Genomic DNA, 20324 nt, shown 5'->3' on the forward strand with positions numbered 1-20324 from the left:
TGCACTCCAGGCAGCGGGCCCCACCCCTTGCTTTTTCCAACTCAGCGCGGCTGGAGACGGAACTGTCGTGCGTATGCCTTTTATGCCGTCCTCGCTTTCCGGCTGCTGTTTTCACACGGCTTTCCCCTTCCCCTCTCCCTTGTCTCTCTGGCGGCTTACTTTGCGGCAGCACCGACAGCCCCACCCCCTTTCTCTGCGGAATCACCATGGCGGCCGGGGTGAGTTTGCCGGCTCCGGTGATCCGGGTCACCCTATCCACCGCCATCCTTTGCCTGAGTTGGGCCAGTCGGCTCCGGGGGAGTTTCAGACCCAAGCGGAGAGCCGATCTGGGATCCACAGGCCGTACCGTCGGAGAGCAAGCTTCCTAGGGCCTGGAGGGGAACTGAGGCTGGGGCTCGGAGGCCAGAGGTGGAATGTTCTGGGGTTGAGGAGAAAAAGAGATGTTTGGGTCACTACTGTTTGGATCTTTAAAAAGTGGTTTAGCCTCATTGCCATTTTGAGATGGGGCGACTGGGCAGGTTGGTGGAACTTTTGCGACCGTATTTGTGGGTCAACAACGGGGACAGTGAAATGGAGAGGGTGTTTGTGCAGGGGCAACTGGAATAGTTTTTTGGGGAGGTTTGGGAGCCAGAGAGTCAAGGAGCAGTGTGATGTGAGACCCTTTGGACCCCGCTGGTGAGGTTTTAAAAGGGAAACGACTGGGAACACTGAGGATAGGACCAAGGGAATGTTAATGCGCGACGAGAAAAGAAAGGCTTTTTAGGATGAGCTGGACATGCCGATAGATCAGGGTGGTTATTCTGAGGGGAAGTTTGAAATCTCTTGGTCTCTGTGTGTGTGTGTGTGTGTGTGTGTGCTTTTGAAGCGGTACTAGCCTGGCGGTAGTCAGATATCGGGTCACCAGGAATGAATGAAACAAGGGCTCTGGGAGGAATGGGTGTGAGTGCGTGTGTGTTTGGACAGATGGAAGTCTGACGGGACCAGAAGTTTTAAAGGGAAGAATGCTCCTAGAGTTGTCCTTAAGGGAGGTCACATCTGTCGGCAAGCTTTATTTAGCAGCTGGTATGCAGTTTTGTTCTTGGTATTTCAGAGGACTCTGATTACATAGGGTATAGGTTCACCAGGAGAGAAAATGAGCAGAACACATTGGAATTTCATGGAAGTGCGAGTAGGGAGTGGCTTTCAGGATTCTTTCCTTATGTCCATCTTCGACCCCATCTCTCGTAGACCCTGTACACATACCCTGAAAACTGGAGGGCCTTCAAGGCTCTCATCGCTGCTCAGTACAGCGGGGCTCAGGTCCGCGTGCTCTCCGCACCACCCCACTTCCACTTTGGCCAAACCAACCGCACCCCCGAATTTCTCCGAAAATTTCCTGCTGGCAAGGTGAGTAGTAGAGCCATTATTCTGCAGATGACCTCCATGGTGTGTTCTTTAACATTGAATAGTTTTTAAGAAATCTCATGGGGTCAGGGATGGAGCCTTAAGAAAGAACCGAATTTGACTGTCCAAGCACTTAACAGGAAAAAAAGAAAATTGAAAGCTTCTGGTAATCCCAGTACTCTGGAGACTGAGGCAGGAGGATTGTGCAAGGTCAGCCAGCTCATGCAGTTTAGTAAGACCCTGTCTCTGAAAATAAAATGTTGGAGGTTATCTGGGATTATGAAGGGAAAATTCACAGCTGCTCAGTGACTGTTAAGAGTTACAGACCTGCTTTATATTTGTGGTATGAAATGTATTTTGGCCAGGTGTTATGTGTTCACATATCTTAAGTATCTCTTGTGAGTTGGATTCTAATCTCAAAGGGCTTGAGTAGAGCTAAATATCCAAAGCATGGAGGAGGGTAAGTCCTGTGTGTGGATTGTACCTAATGCCCTTGGAGTTGTAGATGCAGGACTTCTGATGACGTCCATGTTTGACTCAATCAATCAATCACTGTTTGTTTGTTTGTTTGTTTGTTTGTTTATTTTGAGGTGGGGGTCTCACTAACCCTGGCTGGTTTCAGACTCAAAAGAGTTCTAGGTATAGGGCAACACTTTTCAGCCGTGTTTGAATTCTTACTCCAGACAGCAAATTCATACCAAGGGATACCAAGTATTTTTCATTTCTGAGTTTCAGATAATGTTAGGAGTTTGCATAGCAAGGAATGTGTGTCTTAACATACTCTTACTTAGAATAGTTCAATCAAGAGAATTTGCTAGTGAGAAATCCCTGTGTGTTTGACTTTTGTGTTTTCCTTACTTTGTCCTCAGGTTCCAGCATTTGAGGGTGATGATGGATTTTGTGTGTTTGAGAGCAATGCCATCGCCTATTATGGTAATTTGTGGGGATACAGTATTGAGAGGTTCTGGAGGTGAGGCCATAGAAGTGGCTAGGAGTGCTGCAGTGGACAAGGTGGAATCGTAGAGACCTGGGTTGGTTTTGGCATGATCTCAAAGTTGTAAGCTTTTTGTTCTGCCCTTGCAGTAAGCAACCATGAGCTGCGTGGAAGTACGCCAGAGGCAGCAGCTCAGGTGGTGCAGTGGGTGAGCTTTGCTGACAGCGACATTGTTCCTCCAGCCAGCACCTGGGTGTTCCCCACCTTGGGCATCATGCACCACAACAAACAGGTACACTTTAGGACTTGAGGAGAAGCTGGGGTGGAGATGGGGTCAGTTCCTGCATTTTGGGAATAGGAAGTAAAATAGATGGAGAGAAGATGGCCAGGAGCATGTAGGCAGTGCAGTTAGCATCATTATGGTGGAAATATTCAAGTCCTGTTGACCATGAAGAAATACAAAATGAATGTTTCATTCCTGATAAATTTCAGGTGATCCTAGAGTCTAATGATAGAGGATGGGGGTTGAGCCAATGCTGTTTAAAGGGCTTCTTTAGTTCTGTTAGTTGGTTGGGGGTAATGAGGAAAGGACTCTGTACCCACTAAAGATGAGTATTCAAAACAACAGGCCACTGAAAATGCAAAAGAGGAGGTGAAGCGAATCCTGGGGCTGCTGGACACTCATTTGAAGACAAGGACTTTCCTTGTGGGTGAGCGAGTCACACTGGCTGATATCACAGTTGTCTGCACCCTGTTGTGGCTCTATAAACAGGTAAGGTTTGTAAAGAGCTCGTTTGACAGGGGTAGACCAGTACTGGGGTACCCCAGGCTCTGCTTAGGACTCAGACCATTCAGTGAGTAGGAATCCCAGGATTGAGTACTGTGATGGTTTTCATCTTAGGTGACGTTGCTTAAAGAGGATAGTGAGTTTTTCAGTGAAGGCGTTTGAAGGACTGTGTTGTGTTTTATACCTCACACTTGGGGGGGGAGTCATCTTATTTAGCAAAATAAATCTAGTAGTCACCCCACTATACCTCATTTTGGGTGCCCTGGCTCCGCTACTCTTGTATAGGCTCTGCTACAGCCTTTTGTTGAATCAAGCTTTTTGAGACAGGTGTGTGTGTGTGTAGCTGGTCTTTTACTACTTTGTGGGTTCTTTTCCCACTTTTACCCCCTCTCCATTTTACCCCCTATCACTAGATGGGAGAGAAAGGATAGAGAGAGAGATCCTTGGATCTGTATTTTCTTGTTTTCTACTAAGAAATCACAATCAACAACCATTTATCCTGCCTTTTGGGACTCTTAACATTTACATACCCTCTAGAAAATTCCCAGAATTCCACACAATTACTAGAGCACAAGGCAAGTTATAGCTGCTGTGGACAGTCCAAAGCAAGTCTATATCCCTCTTACCTGGGATTAAAACAAAAACATTCTTAAAATATTTCTGTTTTTTTTTTTTTTAAAAACCAAAATTTCAGAATTCAGAAATATACACAGAACAGGGTTTTTCTGTGTAGCCCTGGCTGTCCTGGAACTCTACTTTTAGAGACCAGGCTGGCCTTAAACTCAAGAGATCAGTCTGCCTCTGCCCCCCAAGTGCTGAGATTAAAGCCATCGCCACCATGCCCACCTTTAACTTTTCAACTTTAGACATGAAATGTTTGTCTAAAAGAGCAAAATATTAAATACTTACATAGAATATTAGTATATGAAGGAATGGGAACAACCATCCTTTTAGACTGAACCATAAAGATGGTAGAGAAAGAAGTACCCAGCATTCCAGGACTGAGATAGGAGGATCATGATGTGAGAGGTCCACCAGGGTTATGCAATAAAACAAAAGGAGACTGGAGAGCTATCTCAGCAGTTAAGGACATTGGCTTTCTCTTTCAGAGGATCAGGGTTTAATTCCCAGCATGTATAATGCCTCACAATCATCTGTAACTTCAGTTTTAGCCTTTGACTTTTGGATCTAACACTGTCTTCTGACCTCAGAGGACATAGCACATATGTGATACACAGGTATATATAGGCAAAACACTCATATACATAAAAAAAATGCACTCTTTCTTTGAAAATGAAGGAGTCCTCAAAGAGATGTAGGCATTTAAGGTACTGATTTGGCGGGATGGAGAGAAAGGTGGATCCGGAGGTAAGGGTCTTATGCTCTGGTTTGAAATCTGTTCATCGCTTTTCCATTGTTGATTTTGCTTCTGCTGTTCCATCCTGGCAGGTGTTAGAGCCTTCTTTTCGCCAGGCCTTCCCCAATACCAACCGATGGTTCCTTACCTGCATTAACCAGCCCCAGTTTCGGGCAGTCTTGGGGGAAGTGAAGCTATGTGAGAAGATGGCCCAGTTTGATGGTAAGTCTGAAGAGACTGAGCATGTGCTCAGGGTCAGGGTCTGCTTTGCTCCTGTTGGCCCCTTTGCATAGCCAGAACATGAGTATCAAACAGCAACGGACGTTTCCATTGAAATGCAGTGCTATGTGGTAATGTCTGTTGTTCCCTGAGGTTTGTTTGCTTGTCCTAGCTATCACTTTTCCCCTGCTAGCTGCCTGATTTGGAGGAAAAAAAAGACTATATTTCCTTTCCTCACTCCTTTACCAGCTAAGAAATTTGCAGAGAGCCAGCCTAAAAAGGACACCCCAAGGAAAGAAAAGGGTTCACGAGAAGAGAAACAGAAGCCCCAAGCTGATCGGAAAGAGGAAAAAAAGGCAGCTGCCGCAGCTCCTGAGGAGGAGATGGACGAGTGTGAGCAGGCACTGGCTGCTGAGCCCAAGGCCAAGGACCCTTTTGCTCACCTGCCCAAGAGGTAAGCATGTTGGAAGGTGTTCTTAACCTTTGTTCTGCTCACACTCATCTAGGGCTGCCGTCTCAGGTTATTAAATAAATACTAGTGGGTGTAAGTGTAGTCCAGGCTGGCTTGTGAGGCTGTGAGCCATTAGAATGCCCCTGAATTTCTGATTGATGTTCTTGCCTCCATCTGTGATTTTTAGGTATGTACCAATATGGAAGTCTTAGGTTGGTTTGGTTTTTGGCTTTTTGAGACAGGATTTCTCTGTGCATCCCTGGCTGTCCTGGAACTCATTTGTAGACCAGGCTAGCCACAAAATCAGAGATCCACCTTCCTTTACCTTTTGAGTGCTGGGGTTAGAGGTATGTGGTAACACCACCTGGCTCCCCTTTGCTGTTCTGTTTTTTTTTTTTGTGTGTGTGTGTGTGTGTGTGTGTGTGTGTGTGTGTGTGTGTGTGTGTGAAGGTTTATTTATGTATATGAGTGTTCTGTTTGCATGTACACCTGTATTCCAGAAGAGGGCATCGGAATCCGTTATAGATGGTTGTGAGCCATTATGTGGGTGTTAGGAATTGAACTCAGGAACTCAGCTCTTCCAGTGCTCTTAACCTCTGATCCAGCTCTCTAGCCCCCTTTCCTTAGTTTTTTAAGACAGGGCATCACTGTGTAGCTGTGGCTGTCCTGGAACTCTGCATAGATCAAGTTGGTCTCATCACCTGCCTCTGCCTCTTGAATCCTGGAATGCACCAGCATGCCAGAAAAGTCCCTTTAGTTGTGTTATATGACTTTGTTCCCCTGGGTACATGTGCAGAGGATAGGGCTCAGTGGAGATTTCTTATGTTTTAATGTTTTCCTATATGGCTCCCAACCTTTTCCTTCTTCCTTCCTTCCTTCCTTTCTTTCTTTTCTTTTCTTTTTCTTTTTCTTTCTTCTTTCTTTCCTTTCTTTCTCTTCTCTTTTCTCCCCCCCCCCCTCTCGCTCTCTTTGAACCTGGAGCTTGCTGTTTCTGCTAGACTGGCTGCCAGCCCCCACTATCCACTTATCTCTGGCCCTCCATCCTAGCACTGGAGATTGCAAATGCTGGCCACCATGTGCAGCTTTTGTTTAAGTGCTGGGGATCTGAATTCAGTTCCTTGTGTTTGCATAGCAAGCACTTTACTCACTGAGCATGCCTTCGCCCTCTTGGAATTCTCTTGAACAGATGGGCAAAAGCAGAGGTTAGAGTGGAATTTTTGTGTGTAAACTTATTGTTTTTTGGAGGTAGGGTCTCACTGTGGCTCAAAGGCAGCCTCATAGGCCTGCCTGTGCATCCCAGCTGTGGTGCATGCTTGGTTTGGTTTGGTTTTGAAGCAGGGTCTTTCTGTGCAGACCAAGCTGCTTTGAGCTTGCAGGGCCTCTTGCTCTTACACCTCAAATTTCAGGAATGACTCCAAAGTCTAGCATCTCTGCTTTTCTGACCACATTCTCTGCCCTTCCTAAAGCCATTTCTTTGCACTGTACTGATCTTTTGAGGCTTCATTTTCTCCTTCCGGGGACCATTGAGGAAATGCAGGTAAAGAAAGGGAAGGATTATTTTGTCTCATGATTTGATTGATGGTCACCAGGAATAATCAGAACAGAGAGAGATGAATACTGTGGTTCACTCACTGTCCCTTCTTACTCATCCTGGGACCCCAGTCCTTAGGCTAGTGCTGCCTAATAGTGAGACCTTATCATCTAGTCTGTTAAAGTTCCCTGGAAATCTCCTCAGTCATGTCCAGAAGTTGTCTCTCAGGTGATAAATCTAATCAAGTTGATTAAAGAGCAGCCATCCAGGTTCAGTTTTGACCTCTGCATTTTGGGATGTCTTAAGTGATTGCCTTATAAACCAGCATGTAGAAACATTCTGGCTGGAGAGATGGCTCAGAGTAACGTTAAGAGCACTCACTATTTGCTCTTCCAGAGGTCCTGAGTTCAATTCTCAGCAACCACACGGTGGCTCATAATCATCTTTAAAGAGATCTGGTGCCCTCTTCTTGCCTGCAGGCAGAACACTGTATACATAATAATAAATCTTAAAAAAGAAAAGATGAATCATTCTGGCTGGAAAGTGTAAATTGCAAGCATGGATTACACTAAGGGGCAGGGACTTCTAGCTGAGAGTCCTATTTTCTAGTTTTGTTAATTTGTTTGGTATGAGACCATGAAAGCTTCAAGTATAGCATAGCTGCTTATTGTTTTTTTGAGGGAGTGTGTGGTGTGGGTTTGAGATAGGGTTTCTCTGTGTAGCAACTCAGGCTGTCCTGGATGGAAACTTTTTCTGTAGATCAAGCTGGTCTTGACCTCAGGTATCCTTCTGCTTCTGTTTCCTGAGTGTTGGGACTAAAGGTGTGGGCCATCACCTCAGGAGTGTGGCTGCTCTTTAAGTTCTGTGTATGTGTGTGCATGCGCCAACGATTTAGAAGGTGTTGGGAATGGAAGTCTGGTTCATTTAAGTACATCTGCAGCTCTGCTCTTTAAGAGTGCATTGAGTTTTGAACTCAAGTGATTAACCTTGAGCCTTGTATCAGAATATATTTAATGAGCAAGAGTTTGTTATGTAAAAAAAACCCAAACCTATAACATACCCAATTATATATGCCGTTGTAGTGGAACATTTTTGAGACAGGGTTTCTCTGTGTAGCCTTGGCTGTCCTGGACTCAATTTGTAGACCAGGCTGGCCTTGAACTCACAGAGCTCTGTCAGCCTCTGCCTCCCCAAATGCTGGGATTACAGGTGTGTGCCACTGCACCCAGCTATCTAGACACTTCTTACACATAGTAAGTTGGTCTGTAGTGTGTGTGTGTGTGTATATGTGTGAGTGCGAGTTCCTGTTCCTGCCAGTCAGAGTGGCTCATTGATGTGTATGGAAGTCAGGACAATTTGGAGGAGGTCGGTTGCCTTTCTACCATGTGGGTGTTGGATATTGAAGCAGGCCATCAGGCACACACCTTTATTCTCTGAGCCATCTTGCTGGCCCTTATGTATCTTAGAGGATGTTTATTTAATGCCGCGATGCCCTTCTGGGATGCCAAAAGTGTTTTCCCGTAGGAATTTTTGTTTGCTGTTGGTTTGTGTGTTGTTTGGTTTCTTAGATATATTCTAATGTGTGGAAGGTGTCAGACTGTAGCTATGAGTGACCTTAACTCCTGATCCTCCTTGTCTCCGTCCAAAGTGCTGGGTTACTGACATGAGCCACCATACCTCACTTCCCTTAGTACAGCTCTGGCTGTCTTGAAACTCAGATCTATCTGCTGGCTTTTGTCTCCTGAGTGCCAGCATTAAAAGGAGTGTGCCACCGTGTCCAACATCCCTTAGACTTTTTTAATGTCATAAAATTGAAGCCAGCAATTTAACTGTCATTTGTTCAGGGTTTCATTCTGATTGTTTATGGTTTTATGGACATTTTTTTTAGGATGTTAGATACTGAATTTAGGGTTTCACGATGCTTAGACGAAGTGTTATGCACTCTAGCTATACCACCATTCCTAGCTTTTTGAGGCAGAATCTTGTTAAATTCCATGTGCTGACCATACCTGATCTGCATTATTTGGGGGTGGGAGGTTGGTAATGGAATGTGGAAAAAAATCCCTAGTGTTTGACTGGAAGGAGGAGGGTTTGTGGTTTTTCAGGTCCCTCAGATTTTTGTCTAGTGGACATTTTTGGAGAGTAATCTGGAACCTGTGGTAAAAGGGCAGATTTCTGGTTTTGCTACAATGTAACCTTGGACCAGCCTCCTCATTTAACTTCATCTGTGAAATGAGAGAAAGGTAGCTATAATCCAGGGGCGTTAAGGATAGAATGAAACAATATGATACTTAAACTATAGCTTTTGATTCGGGGTCTTACATAGCTCAGGCTGGCTTTGGAGCTTGCTGTGTGTGTCTAAGGACCTGCTTCTGTCTCCCAAACACTGAGAGGATGGCACAACCATTATTCACAGCCTAGAGAAATATTTATGTGAATATTTGAAACAATTCTGCTAATTCATTTTAACAGGATGTGGTAGATTGTGGCATATTCATATAGTACTACAAGATTATTTAGCTGCTAAAATTTCTTTTCAGGTAGGATTCCAGGCAAGCTTTGAACTCATGATCTGTTTGTTACTCAGTCTCGCAAATGCTAGGATTATGGTGTGCACTACCACACCTGGTAAGAATTATTCTTAGCATGTACCAGTATTAAATTGTTATAAATAAAACTTTAATAACTCATGGCTTTATCTGTGGAAACACAAAGGCCAAAGGAAAGGAACATAAAGTATTAGTTATCCCAATTCCTGAGATTATAGATTTCCTTCTGTCAATGTTCATTACTTTGTAAAAGTATGTATAGATTTATTTCTCTTTTATATGTATGCTTGCATGTCTGTGTACCATGTACATTCCTAATGCCTGAGGGCATTAGAAGGGGATGTCAGATCCCCTGGAACTAGAGTAAAGATGGTTGGGAACCATTTATAATTGGAGAGAGGGGTGGGGGAGGGAGATCTGAGCCATGGGGAAGTAAAACCTCCTGTGCTCATGCTGGCTGGCTTTCTTGCCTGGCTGCTGGGCATCTGACCCTGAGTGTCAGTTTACTTTGACAATAACCTGGACCGAAGAGCTTTTCAGTATGCAAACTTGTTACTGGACAAAGAGGGATGAGAGGACCTGAATGTACAGATTTAAGGTAGCTGCCCTCTGCTTGCATTCTGGTTCCAGCCTCTAACCAGAGAAGGCCTGTATGGTGGGAAGGGAATCTGACTAGAGCAGTGTGGCTCCTGGTAAAGGTCCAGGAGGGGCTAGAGAGGGAAAAACAGACTTTGCTTTTAGCCACCACCTGGGGGCAGCAGCTGTATCTACCTTGTTGGACTCTCCAGATGCTCTGAGTCTGGCTTTCTCAAGCATGTCAAGCATTCTTAGGCAGAGAAATGCCTTAGCTCTTGTTCATACCCCTCATTCTCTTCACTCATATGCTGTTAGTATCTGTCATTACGTTACAGGGATCACTTCCTTCAAGTTAGTAATTATTAAGTGAAAACACCATCGCATAGAGCTACTTTGCAGTCTCAATAAGGCTTTCTTCTGTGTGTTTCTTCTCTTCAGCACCTTCGTGTTGGATGAGTTTAAGCGTAAGTACTCCAATGAGGACACCCTCTCTGTGGCGCTGCCATACTTTTGGGAGCACTTTGATAAGGATGGATGGTCCCTATGGTATGCTGAGTACCGCTTCCCTGAAGAGCTCACCCAGACCTTCATGAGTTGCAACCTCATCACTGGTGAGAAGAGGAGTGGTTCTGGGAGGAGGAAGATAAGGGCAGTGAGTGATATGATTCCAGAGACTGGATAGTCTCCCTTTTATCCCTAGGAATGTTCCAGCGATTGGACAAACTGAGGAAGAATGCCTTTGCTAGTGTCATCCTCTTTGGAACTAACAACAGCAGCTCCATTTCTGGTGTTTGGGTCTTCCGAGGCCAAGAGCTTGCCTTTCCGGTGAGGAAGGTGCTGGGAGGAGTGGGCAGGAATATAGAAAACTGGGGGTCTTGAGCATGGGCTGGTGGGTATGGAGGAATATAGGAGCTATGTTCACATCAGTATGAGTTCTGGCATGTGATGTCATGTCTAAGCTGGAAGTTGGAAGTGGAGTGGCAAATGTCCAGTGTCTAACCATATGCCTCTGTACTGTTTTTTGTTTTTGTTTTTGTTTTTTTCTTTTTAATCCCCAGCTGAGTCCAGATTGGCAGGTGGACTATGAGTCATATACATGGCGGAAACTGGATCCTGGTAGCGAGGAAACCCAGACCCTGGTTCGAGAGTACTTTTCGTGGGAGGGGGCCTTCCAGCATGTGGGCAAAGCCGTCAATCAAGGCAAGATCTTCAAGTGAACATGTCTTGCCATCGCCTAGCTGCCTGCACCCACCCTTCAAGGGAGATGGGGGTCATTAAAGGAAACTGAACATTGCACACTCTCCTGTCATGCCTCCTTTGTGAGTGGTGGCTTCTTCAAAGCTGTTGCCTATGCCTGAGGCATCACTGTAACAGGGCAGAAGTTTTCAGAAGAGCAGAAGTAAAGGCCTGGCCTCAGTTTGGTCTCTATTGTTCAACTAGCCAAGGAAAATGAGAAACAGACTGGTTGGTGATGTGGGGCTTAGTTACTACCACATCTTTGGAAGTTGTGCCTCAGACCTTAACCACTGGAGAAAAGCATCTGCTGATAAAGCTGAGCTAAAGGGTAGCTCACAGTATGCAGAGGCATTTTCTGTCATAGCTATGTCCTCCGTGTCTATAGGGGTTGGGTTCCTGGAATCACCTCAGATCCTGTGGTCCTCATGCTTAGATACCTTAGGTGCAGTGTTTTAATGGGACCTAGATCTATCCAGTGCAGTTAAGAGCTCTGGAGAAAATTGCTATCTAGTTGATGGAATACTGGTGAGAAAACATCTGCTTGGCATGGTGCAGGTGGTTTTGTTGGCTGTGGGGTATACATGAGCACTGTGGTCAGACCCAGGGCTTTAAGCATACCAGCCCCCCAATTCCCAGTTTTTCCTGTGTAACTATTGGATAGGGAAGGCTCATTTGCTCACAGATGCCTTACGGGGTAGGTGGGTGAGTGGGTGGGTGGGTGACCCTGTAGCTTAAATGGTGCAAACACTCTAGAAGACTAGTTACTTGGTAGACACTGGCCCGTTGGTCCTAACCTGGCTGTGATCAGTTCTAATCATATCCTTAGTTTTAAAGCTATGTTTGTGTGCACATGCTGTGAGATTGTGCAGGTACCCCTGGAGGCCAGAAGAGGGCAGAGCTGGCCCAGTGTTAAGTACTGGGAGCTACACCCAGGTCATCTGGAAGAACAAATGTTCTTATCTGCTGAACCATTGTTTAGCTTCTAGCTTGTTTCTGAAGCAGTTCTTGCCATATAGTCCAGGCTGGATTCAAACTTAAGGCTCTGCCTCAGCCTCCCAAGTGTTAGAATTGTAGGTGTGGGTGTTTGGTATCCCTGCTTTCTAACAAGGAACATTAGAGGTGGAGTAGGTAGCCCCTGAATACTAAGGGGATACTAGAATACTAAGAATACTAAGTTGTTGTGATTGTTACCTAAAAATTTGCTGAGGCCAATGGTTGCTAGTTAGCCCCCTACTTTGAACTTGTTTTATAACCTTTTCAGAATTTTGGTGTCCCCACACCCCCAGACAGGGTCTCACTGTAACCTAGGCTAGACTAGGCTAGCACTGGTCTTTCCTGCTTCAGCTTCCCACGAGCTGGAGTTACAGGGATTGGACATATCCAGGTGTTTCCCTGAGTTTGAACAGCTCACTCTAGGCGGGGTGCATGCTTAAGTGGTAGAGTGCTTGCCTAGTGCACATGATGCTCTGTGGTCATTTACTGCATAAGTTGGATGTGGTGGCACATGGCTATAATCTAGCAGAGGCTAGATTGCTGCAGGTTTGAGGCCATCCCGAGTACTACCAGCACTGTTGGTGCTACATGATAAAACTGTCACTGAAAGCAAAGAAGTTCAGGTTTGGTGGCTCCAACCGTTCAAGAAGTAGAGGCCAGTGTGACCTACCTGAGAACCTGTGTCAAAAAGCAGATGAGTTAGAAACTAGTGTGTGCAGGAAGTTGGTTTCCTTCATCTCTGGTACATGTGTGTGTTTGTTTTTTATCCTGCCCCCTTGGACCTGCTGGGTATTTTTTTAAGAGTGGGTGGTTAGCGAGAGCTGTAGTTTGGAATCCACATAGCCCAGGATGAGTTGGTTCTTGCTCCAACACTGTTCCCAGGCAGCTCATCTTGAGCGAGATCCAAACTTGTCTGCTGTGCAGTGTGGCCTCATAGGTGTTCTCACAGTACTAGATGCTGGAGTGGGGTGTGTCCATATCTTTGTTGCTGGGGCCTCACTGAACCTGTCAGACTCCTAAATTCCGTTTCCCACCCCACCCCCTCAACTTGTGCAATTTTCTACTTCTTGTCCCCTTTTTTTCCCCAATAGCTGAAGATTGAGGCAAAAAGGGTACCTTTTGTGCTACTTAAGGGCACAAAAGCCTAGGAGAGAGGCCTGACTGTAAAAAGGTAGAGTTCCTTGGGGTGGGCCAGCGTTTGGGCGGTAATCAGCCTGGCAGCCTTCTTGATCTGGTCTGGAGGTGGCCAGGGACCCTTACCTTCAGCTCCCCTCTGTCTCTGAGCCTGCAGGAAGGGTGACTCATATGCACATCCTGCTTCATGCTTCTAACCCTGTTTGGCGGTTTGGTGTAGGGTAAAGGGTGGGTAGGTTGTTAGATAAAGGGCCAGTACGCATAGGTTAGGCATCTGAGAAGAGGTTGTGGAAGGCTGTTGTGATGGACCCCTAGGAAAGAGTTAACAGGAGCTTCTATTGGGGGCTGGTGCAGAAAGGGGAAGCACATCTGGAGTTAGTTCTGTCCCGCCCTGCCCTGGGGAGGCCTGAGTCACCACACTGCCAGCCTGGCCTTCCCGAATCAAATTGCAGCTTGGGCTGGAGGCGTCTTGTAAGAGCCTAGGTCTTCTCTGCCGTCAGCCACCAGTACAAGCACGAGCCTGTGAATGTCTCTGGGCGTCAGGTAGTTTTCCCTGTGTGCCTGTGTGCCGCCAGCCACTGTCTAGAGTTGGCAGCACTGCCTACAACAAGCTGGCCGAGTTCGGGGTCAAGGGCAGAGGGGAGGGTGTTGGGAATGGGTCAAGCTGAGAACACAGTAGGATCTTGGAAAACTAGTAGAATGAGGGAAGGAAGCCATTGTATCCACTTACTGGGCAGAATCTCCGCTCAAGGAGGTTGAAAGAAACCAGGGGGGTGTCAGGGTCTAGAGTTGCAGTCGCCTCACTCAGAATCTGTACAGAGCCTGGAGTGTGACTGGAAATGCAGAGCCTTGGTTTAGTTTGTAGGTAAGTTGGTGGATCTTAAGTAACTATTTATTGTAGCTTTGTGGGCAATTCTGCATAAATCTTTAAAGTCCTTCCATGATAGACTTAGGTTTTTCCCCCATTCATGTTAGATCTGGACAGCTGCTGCTCTCTGGGTTGGACCCATCCCTCCAGCTGCCCACATGCCCCAAATGTGCCACTTCCCCTTTTGAAAGATGTGCAGGGGGGGCGGGGAGTTCTAAAGTGTTGAAGAGGAATGAAGTGTTTTGAGGGCCCCACCCAGGCATTTCTGAAATTAATAAAGTTTCCTTGACAACCAGCAGTCCTCAGAACGTTCCTCCATACATATGCTTCATACATTTGGCCATAAACCAAAGGTATTTTAACATCCCAGTTTGTTCTGATCCTTTGTGTGTTTGATGTAGTTAAGGGTCCACTTGTGCTGTGCAGTTGAAATATGGATGTCCCTGAAGGTTAGAGAAGCTACCACCTGCTCCTGTCTGTGTGCACTAATCAGGCTGGCATGGCTCCCAGAGAGTAGGCTGTCTCTTACTCTAGTGGAGTTCTGGGATGTCCTGTGCTCAAGTACCTAGGGCTGGGGTAGAGACCCTTCTCCAGGGAATGACTTCAGAGTGTCGCTATTCACTTTAATCATGGAGGGAGAGAAGGTGGGACTGGGAGGAGAAAAGGGAAGGGGCTACAAGGATGTAAAGTTAAATAAATGAGAAAAGGGAAGAATACCTTGGGTTCATCTTGGTTGTGTTTCTGGGTCCCTTCAGTTTTCCAGGTCTCCCTTTTATTTCCTTGACTTCTTCAGGGAGCCTGTTGATAATAGTTTGGTTCTTTGAAAGAGGGTGTTCTATAGCCCACCCTAGCCTTGAGCTCTTTATATAGCAGAGAGTGACCTTATACTTCTAGTTCCCCTTCACCTTCCTAGTGCTAGGATTGCCAGGTGTGACATCCTGTACCCGGCTTATAGAATGTTGGGAGGTTGAACCCAGAGCTTTGCGCATGCTAAGTAAGCACTCAACCAACGGAGCTGTGTCTCCATGCCTAACACTGCACAGATCAGGAGCTGGTGGTCAGACTGTGGGACTATTTTTTGATAGGATCTCCCATGGAATGTGCCTCTATTTCCAGCTGTCCCATCCCCTTGCTGCAGCAGCAGCTGTTATGTGAAGGCCTCTAGCTGGCTCAGCCTTTTTACAATTATCTGGCTGGTTCTGCCAGGATTGGGGGTGGACAGTGAGGATGAGCAGACCTAATGGTAGTTGGGAGCATGGCAGGACATGAGGGAACTAGTGGAGGCTTAGGAGAGCTGGCTTTGAGGGCTGAGGAAAGGGTTGCCTAGGTCAGATAGGAGTGGGAAACAGCTGAACAGGAAAGGGAGGCAGAAAGGAAGTGAGGCCTGAGGTGGGACTGACAACCTTGTAGATTTAAGGGAGAGTGTTACAGCAGGACCCTAGCCAGTCATTAGGGAGATCCTCATTCCCCCTGACTCACCCAGCTGCAGAGCTATAGTGCACTTTCCAGCTGGGCCTTCACCATGTGGGGCTTGAGTCAGCCGGTTGCTTAGGGTGTTGGCTGACTTCTGGTGGCAATGCCGGGCCCTAGCCCCGCCCTGCCCCACCCATCCCTTTACCATTCATTTCTACTGTTAGGATAGGGGTTAGTGAACATATCCCTTTTATCCCATTCTCCAAATAGTAACTATCCACTTCTTTGACTCAGGCTCACAGAATGTACCTCAGGGACTGTCAGTAAGACCATCTCAGGTCATCCTTTATTTCACATGTGAATGAACTGGAGCCCAGAGAGGGGAAGTGACTTATCACGTACTTCCAAGTCTTAGTTCTTGCAGCCACATACTGAGTCACCTTTGCTCCAAAGTAGGAGAATGCTTCCCTCAGAGGACGATGTAATGACAGTGGACAACAGAAGGAAGCTTTTGGAGGGTAAGGAGAGGCTATCTTCCAAAGGTTCCAGCACTTCAGAGCTCTGTGCTAAGAAGCCTAGAAGTGAAACAAGTCCCAGGGCAGGGTCAGCTACAGCAATCTAAGTCCTGGGGCGGGCAGAGGGCATAGGGTGTAGCAGAGGCAAGATCGTGAATGACGGGAACCTTAACTATGTGGTGACTCAGGCTCTGGGCAGCCTAGGCCCTTCCTTCTCTGTCCTGATGTCCTTAAGCTGGGCTTAGGGAAGTATGGACCAAAGAGGGAGGGAAACCCAAGCTGGCATTCCTTTCTCCCAGGAAGGAAGAGGAAGTTGGAAAGCTGAATCCAAGGAAGAGTCAAAGCTAGTGTTCCCCAATCCCTGCCCCTCCCTGTCCCTCTAGGGAGGGACAGCAAGCTGGAGCTATTCTGTTCATCCCAGCTCCCTCCCTCTGCTCCTATTTACAACACTGCAGGCCCAGTCTGCGTACTTGTCCTCCTCTTCCTTTCCTCCCCTCCCTTAAGCAATCATGTTTTGTCTTGATTTTCCCCCTAATCGCCCACAGCACCCCCATGTCTAGAGTCTGTCCATTGCTGTGGAGGTACCCACCCTTCCCTCTACTTGGCTCTTTTCCTGCCTTCTGTTCCATTAGTCTTGTTCCCTAACTATCTTTAACTTGGACTCTACTTCGCCCTGAAGATTTCATTAGGACCCAGTGCCATGGAGGGATTCCCTTTATTACTCTGAGCAACTCAGGAAGTCCTTATTTGAAGTTTGAGGTTAGTTACAGGCTGAGATTTGCACTGAACGGAGGAAGAGTGGTCTTACTTGGTTTTGTATTTTGGTTAAGAGGGGAGAGTTCAGAATTTGAGAATGCATGAAAAAGGTTTAGATTCCAGAACTGCCTAATTGGTTGGATAGGAAAGAGCTAAGAGTAAACGGAGAAGGGCCTGTTTAACATGGTCTTCTAGGCCTGGGGCTTGGTGGGTGGAGAGGGTCTCTGGGGGAACCCCATGGCCCTCAAAAGAGTTGGCAGTCATTTTTCTGTTTTTAAAGGAGCTGTCCAAAAGGACCTCCAGTGGGGGAAGGCCGACATTTCTGAGGAGACTGCAAATAGGCAGCATACTTCCTTTCCAGGATCACACTTAAAAAGCTGTTAGGTTTTTTCTTTAATGTAGGGATTTCAGAAGAAGGGGCTGTGGCAATGAAGGGAGGGGAAGGGGAATCCCCTGGCAGAGGGCCCATCCACAGAGCTCCCCTTTGTGGTTACTATGGAAACAGGCATAATAGGAACAAAACATAGTCATGTTGCTTAGCAACCTAGGAGCCTAAGGTTTATCACACACACATACTCATAACTCTTTCATTTCAGGGAACCCCCCCAGGGTAGGAACGTCATTTCTGGAAGCTGGGTTATCCCAGTGACGAGTCCTAGAGCTCATGTAGCTTTGTTTGTGAGTCTGGAGGACTGAGGTGCGGGACGCCTCCGAAGGGTGTCACTCCTGCAGCTGACCTGAACCCTGGCCAGTGTTGGCAGCTGTCTGAAACCTTGAAGAAAACATGGGTTTTCTTTGCAATGTTAGGGCAGAGGTGACTCTTAATAGAGTGAGTGAGTGAGTGTATCTATGAAAGAGAGAGATTTGCTCATGCATCTGGTGTTGGGTATAGGGTAGCAGAAAAAAAGATGGGACAGAAAAGACAACTTAATTTTCTGAACAGAACTGGCAAGGAACTGAGAAGATGGGTAAGGGGTCTGAGCCATTCCTTTTGGACTCGGTGCCTGGAAGGCAGGGATTCTATCCTGCCCAGTTCCCTGTTGCCTACTGACAGAACTCTGGGCCCAGTATTCGATGGACAGTAATGTTTGTGCAGCTGCAACAAAGATCTTCAAGTAGGGGAATTGTTCCTTGAAGCCTGACAGTCTGGACAAGACTTGTGATAGAGAGGCAAGACACTTATACAAGGAGCAAGGGTGTTGGAGCCAGTTATATCAGGAGAGCATGAATTAAATTAACATGTCACTGAGGGCTGGGGAGATATATCTTAGTGGTGAAGTGTGTTCCTAGCATGGATGAGACCCTGGGTTTGATCCCTAGCACTACAATAAAAAACAAAAACGAAACAACTCTTGTGTTTCTGAGTGATTGCTGAATGTCTGCCAGTGCCCCCCTCCCCCAGTACAGGAAGAAAGAAAATCCCTTATCTTTAAGGAGTGTAAGTGACTAGGAATTTTAACTCTTCCTTTGCTGGCTATATGACTTTAGGTAAATCAGTAACCCCTCTGAGACCATTTCCTTATCAAGTGCCTCCATCTCAGGGTATGTGAGGATTAAGTGAGCTAATATATGAAAATCTGTTGCAGAATCACATACAATGGCCATTACAATGGGTGGGACAAGAAAATATGGCATGGGGTGTGGGTAGGAGGCAGAATTTCCACTTAAAACACTGAAAGAAAAATTGTGATTCTTTGAGGCAAAGGCCAAGCTGGGTTAGAACTATATAGTCCATGCTGGCTTGGAACTCAGTGACCCTCTTGCCCCACCCTACTGAGCATTCTGATTACAGGAACCGTCATATCTGTCTGAAAACTTGAAAACAACCCACTCTGGGTTTCTTAGGAAATCCCAGGTCTGGTTCCAATCACAGGATCATGATCTTTAAGGATCTGGGTTGAAGTGATCCCATCTCTGTTCTCTTAGCCTGAAATGGGACAGGAGCCAGTTCCCAGAACTCTGCCCTGACCAGGTATTCTTGGCATCATTAGCCCTGAATGAAGTGTCTGGACTGTTGCTAACTGTTGCCCTCCTGCCTTCTTTCCTGTTGACCACGAGGGTGGCCAGAACAAACACTAGGACAGATGCAATTGGCTCAGAGCTCAGGAAGCTCTCCCTCCTGAGGGGCCGATACAGTGTGTAGAGTTAAGGCGACTGATGCCCACATCCTTCCTTCTCTTCCTCCAACCACTCCTACCCTGCCTGGGATGCTCCTTGCAGATACCCCACGTCTTTGGGCTTTCATCACATCATAGCTACCTTCCTGAAAGCCCAGGAATAAATCAGTTTCCATTTGAACATACATAAGGAAACCTGTTCTTATAAGGAATCAAATGAAAATGCTTCTCTCTCTCTGTTTGAGATAGGGTTTCTCTGTGTAGCCCTGGCTGTCCTGGAACTCCCTCTGTAGACCAGGCTGGCCTCAAACTCAAGAGATCTGCCTGCCTCTCCTGTGATTAAAGGTGTGTGTCCCCCACATCCCTGGGGGAGAAGACTCTTCAAAGTTAAAAATCTGTTGATAAAGTTATTACCTGGTGACTTTTTGGGGGAGAGTCTGGGTAGAGAAAAAGGGAGACATTTACTTTTTTTTTTTTTCTTTTTTTTGAGACAAGCTATTATGTATTCCAGGCTGACTTTGAAATCTTTATGTAGACAAGGTCACAGATGAGCCTGACTCCTAGGGGTCAGGCCAGATAGCCTCAGAATGTGCCACCACACTAGACAGAAGCATAATTTTTATGGTTCTGGCTGTTTGTATTGCTTAAATTTCAAAGACTGGGTTGACACTCAGTTTTACAGTGTTCATTTCTCATGTAAGAGGCCTTGGGCTCAATTGCTAGTACTTACAAAACAAAAACAACACCTAGCAAATACCCTTCATCCTTATGGAAGCACTGATTTTTTTTTTTTTTTTTAATGACCACAGGGATTACCTGGCTTGCAGAATTGCAGAATACTTTATCTTATTCTTGGTTTATGTTTAAGAGATGGAATAAGGGGGCTGGAGAGATGACTCAGTGATTAAAGAGCACGGTCTGTTCTTTCCAAGGACCCAGGCTCAATTCCCAGCACCCACATGGCAGCTCAGAACTGTCTGTAACTCCAGTTCCATGGGATCTGACACTCACACAGACATATATTCAGGCAAAACACCAATGCTGTTTGTATACAGAGTCTCAAAATGTAGCCAAGGCTGGCCTCAATCTTACAGAAGTTGCCAGTCATTGCTTCTTGAGTGCTGAGATTAGAGGTATGCACCATTATACCTGACTCAATAAATGCCTGAGCGTGCATACAAAATGAATGAAATAAAATGTTGCGGTGAAGACTTATAATCTCAGCACCAGAGAGGGCAAGGTAGAATCACTCTGCAGATGAGGACAACCAAACCTTCACTGTGGATTCCAGGCCAACCTGGGCTACATTGTTTGGCTAAATCACAGTTGAGGGCTAGCCTCAGAAATGACTCCTTTTGTTCAGGCACTTGCTACCAAGTCTGATGACCTGTTTGATCCCGGTACCCAGGTGGGGAGGAGAGAACAGACTCTCACAAGTTGTCCCCTGACCTCCACATGTTCATACACACTGAAAAAAATAAGTAAATGAAAAAATATGACTGGCT

At 46.3% G+C, this 20324-nt stretch overlaps 1 protein-coding gene across 1 annotated transcript; it reads left to right on the forward strand.

Annotated features, from left to right (window-relative positions):
- Positions 1-32: 32 nt before the first annotated feature.
- Eef1g (eukaryotic translation elongation factor 1 gamma) lies at positions 33-11083 on the forward strand. The gene is made up of 10 exons (XM_021651858.2): positions 33-218; positions 1228-1386; positions 2253-2316; positions 2467-2609; positions 2946-3089; positions 4554-4683; positions 4930-5134; positions 10226-10398; positions 10488-10612; positions 10846-11083. Exons 1-10 carry the CDS (start codon positions 207-209, stop codon positions 11002-11004), a joined length of 1314 nt encoding a protein of 437 aa, XP_021507533.1. The 5' UTR covers positions 33-206; the 3' UTR covers positions 11005-11083.
- Positions 11084-20324: the final 9241 nt, after the last annotated feature.

This window comes from Meriones unguiculatus, chromosome 1 (genome assembly GCF_030254825.1).
Source record: "Meriones unguiculatus strain TT.TT164.6M chromosome 1, Bangor_MerUng_6.1, whole genome shotgun sequence".
NCBI classification, from domain to species: domain Eukaryota; kingdom Metazoa; phylum Chordata; class Mammalia; order Rodentia; family Muridae; genus Meriones; species Meriones unguiculatus.

What these genes read in the sequence shown, in the direction of transcription:
- Eef1g (XM_021651858.2), top strand. An exon ending in TCATGCACCACAACAAACAG is followed by an intron (nt 2,610 to 2,945) that starts GTACACTTTAGG and finishes TCAAAACAACAG; the next exon opens with GCCACTGAAAATGCAAAAGA. An exon ending in GAGTTGCAACCTCATCACTG is followed by an intron (nt 10,399 to 10,487) that starts GTGAGAAGAGGA and finishes TTTTATCCCTAG; the next exon opens with GAATGTTCCAGCGATTGGAC.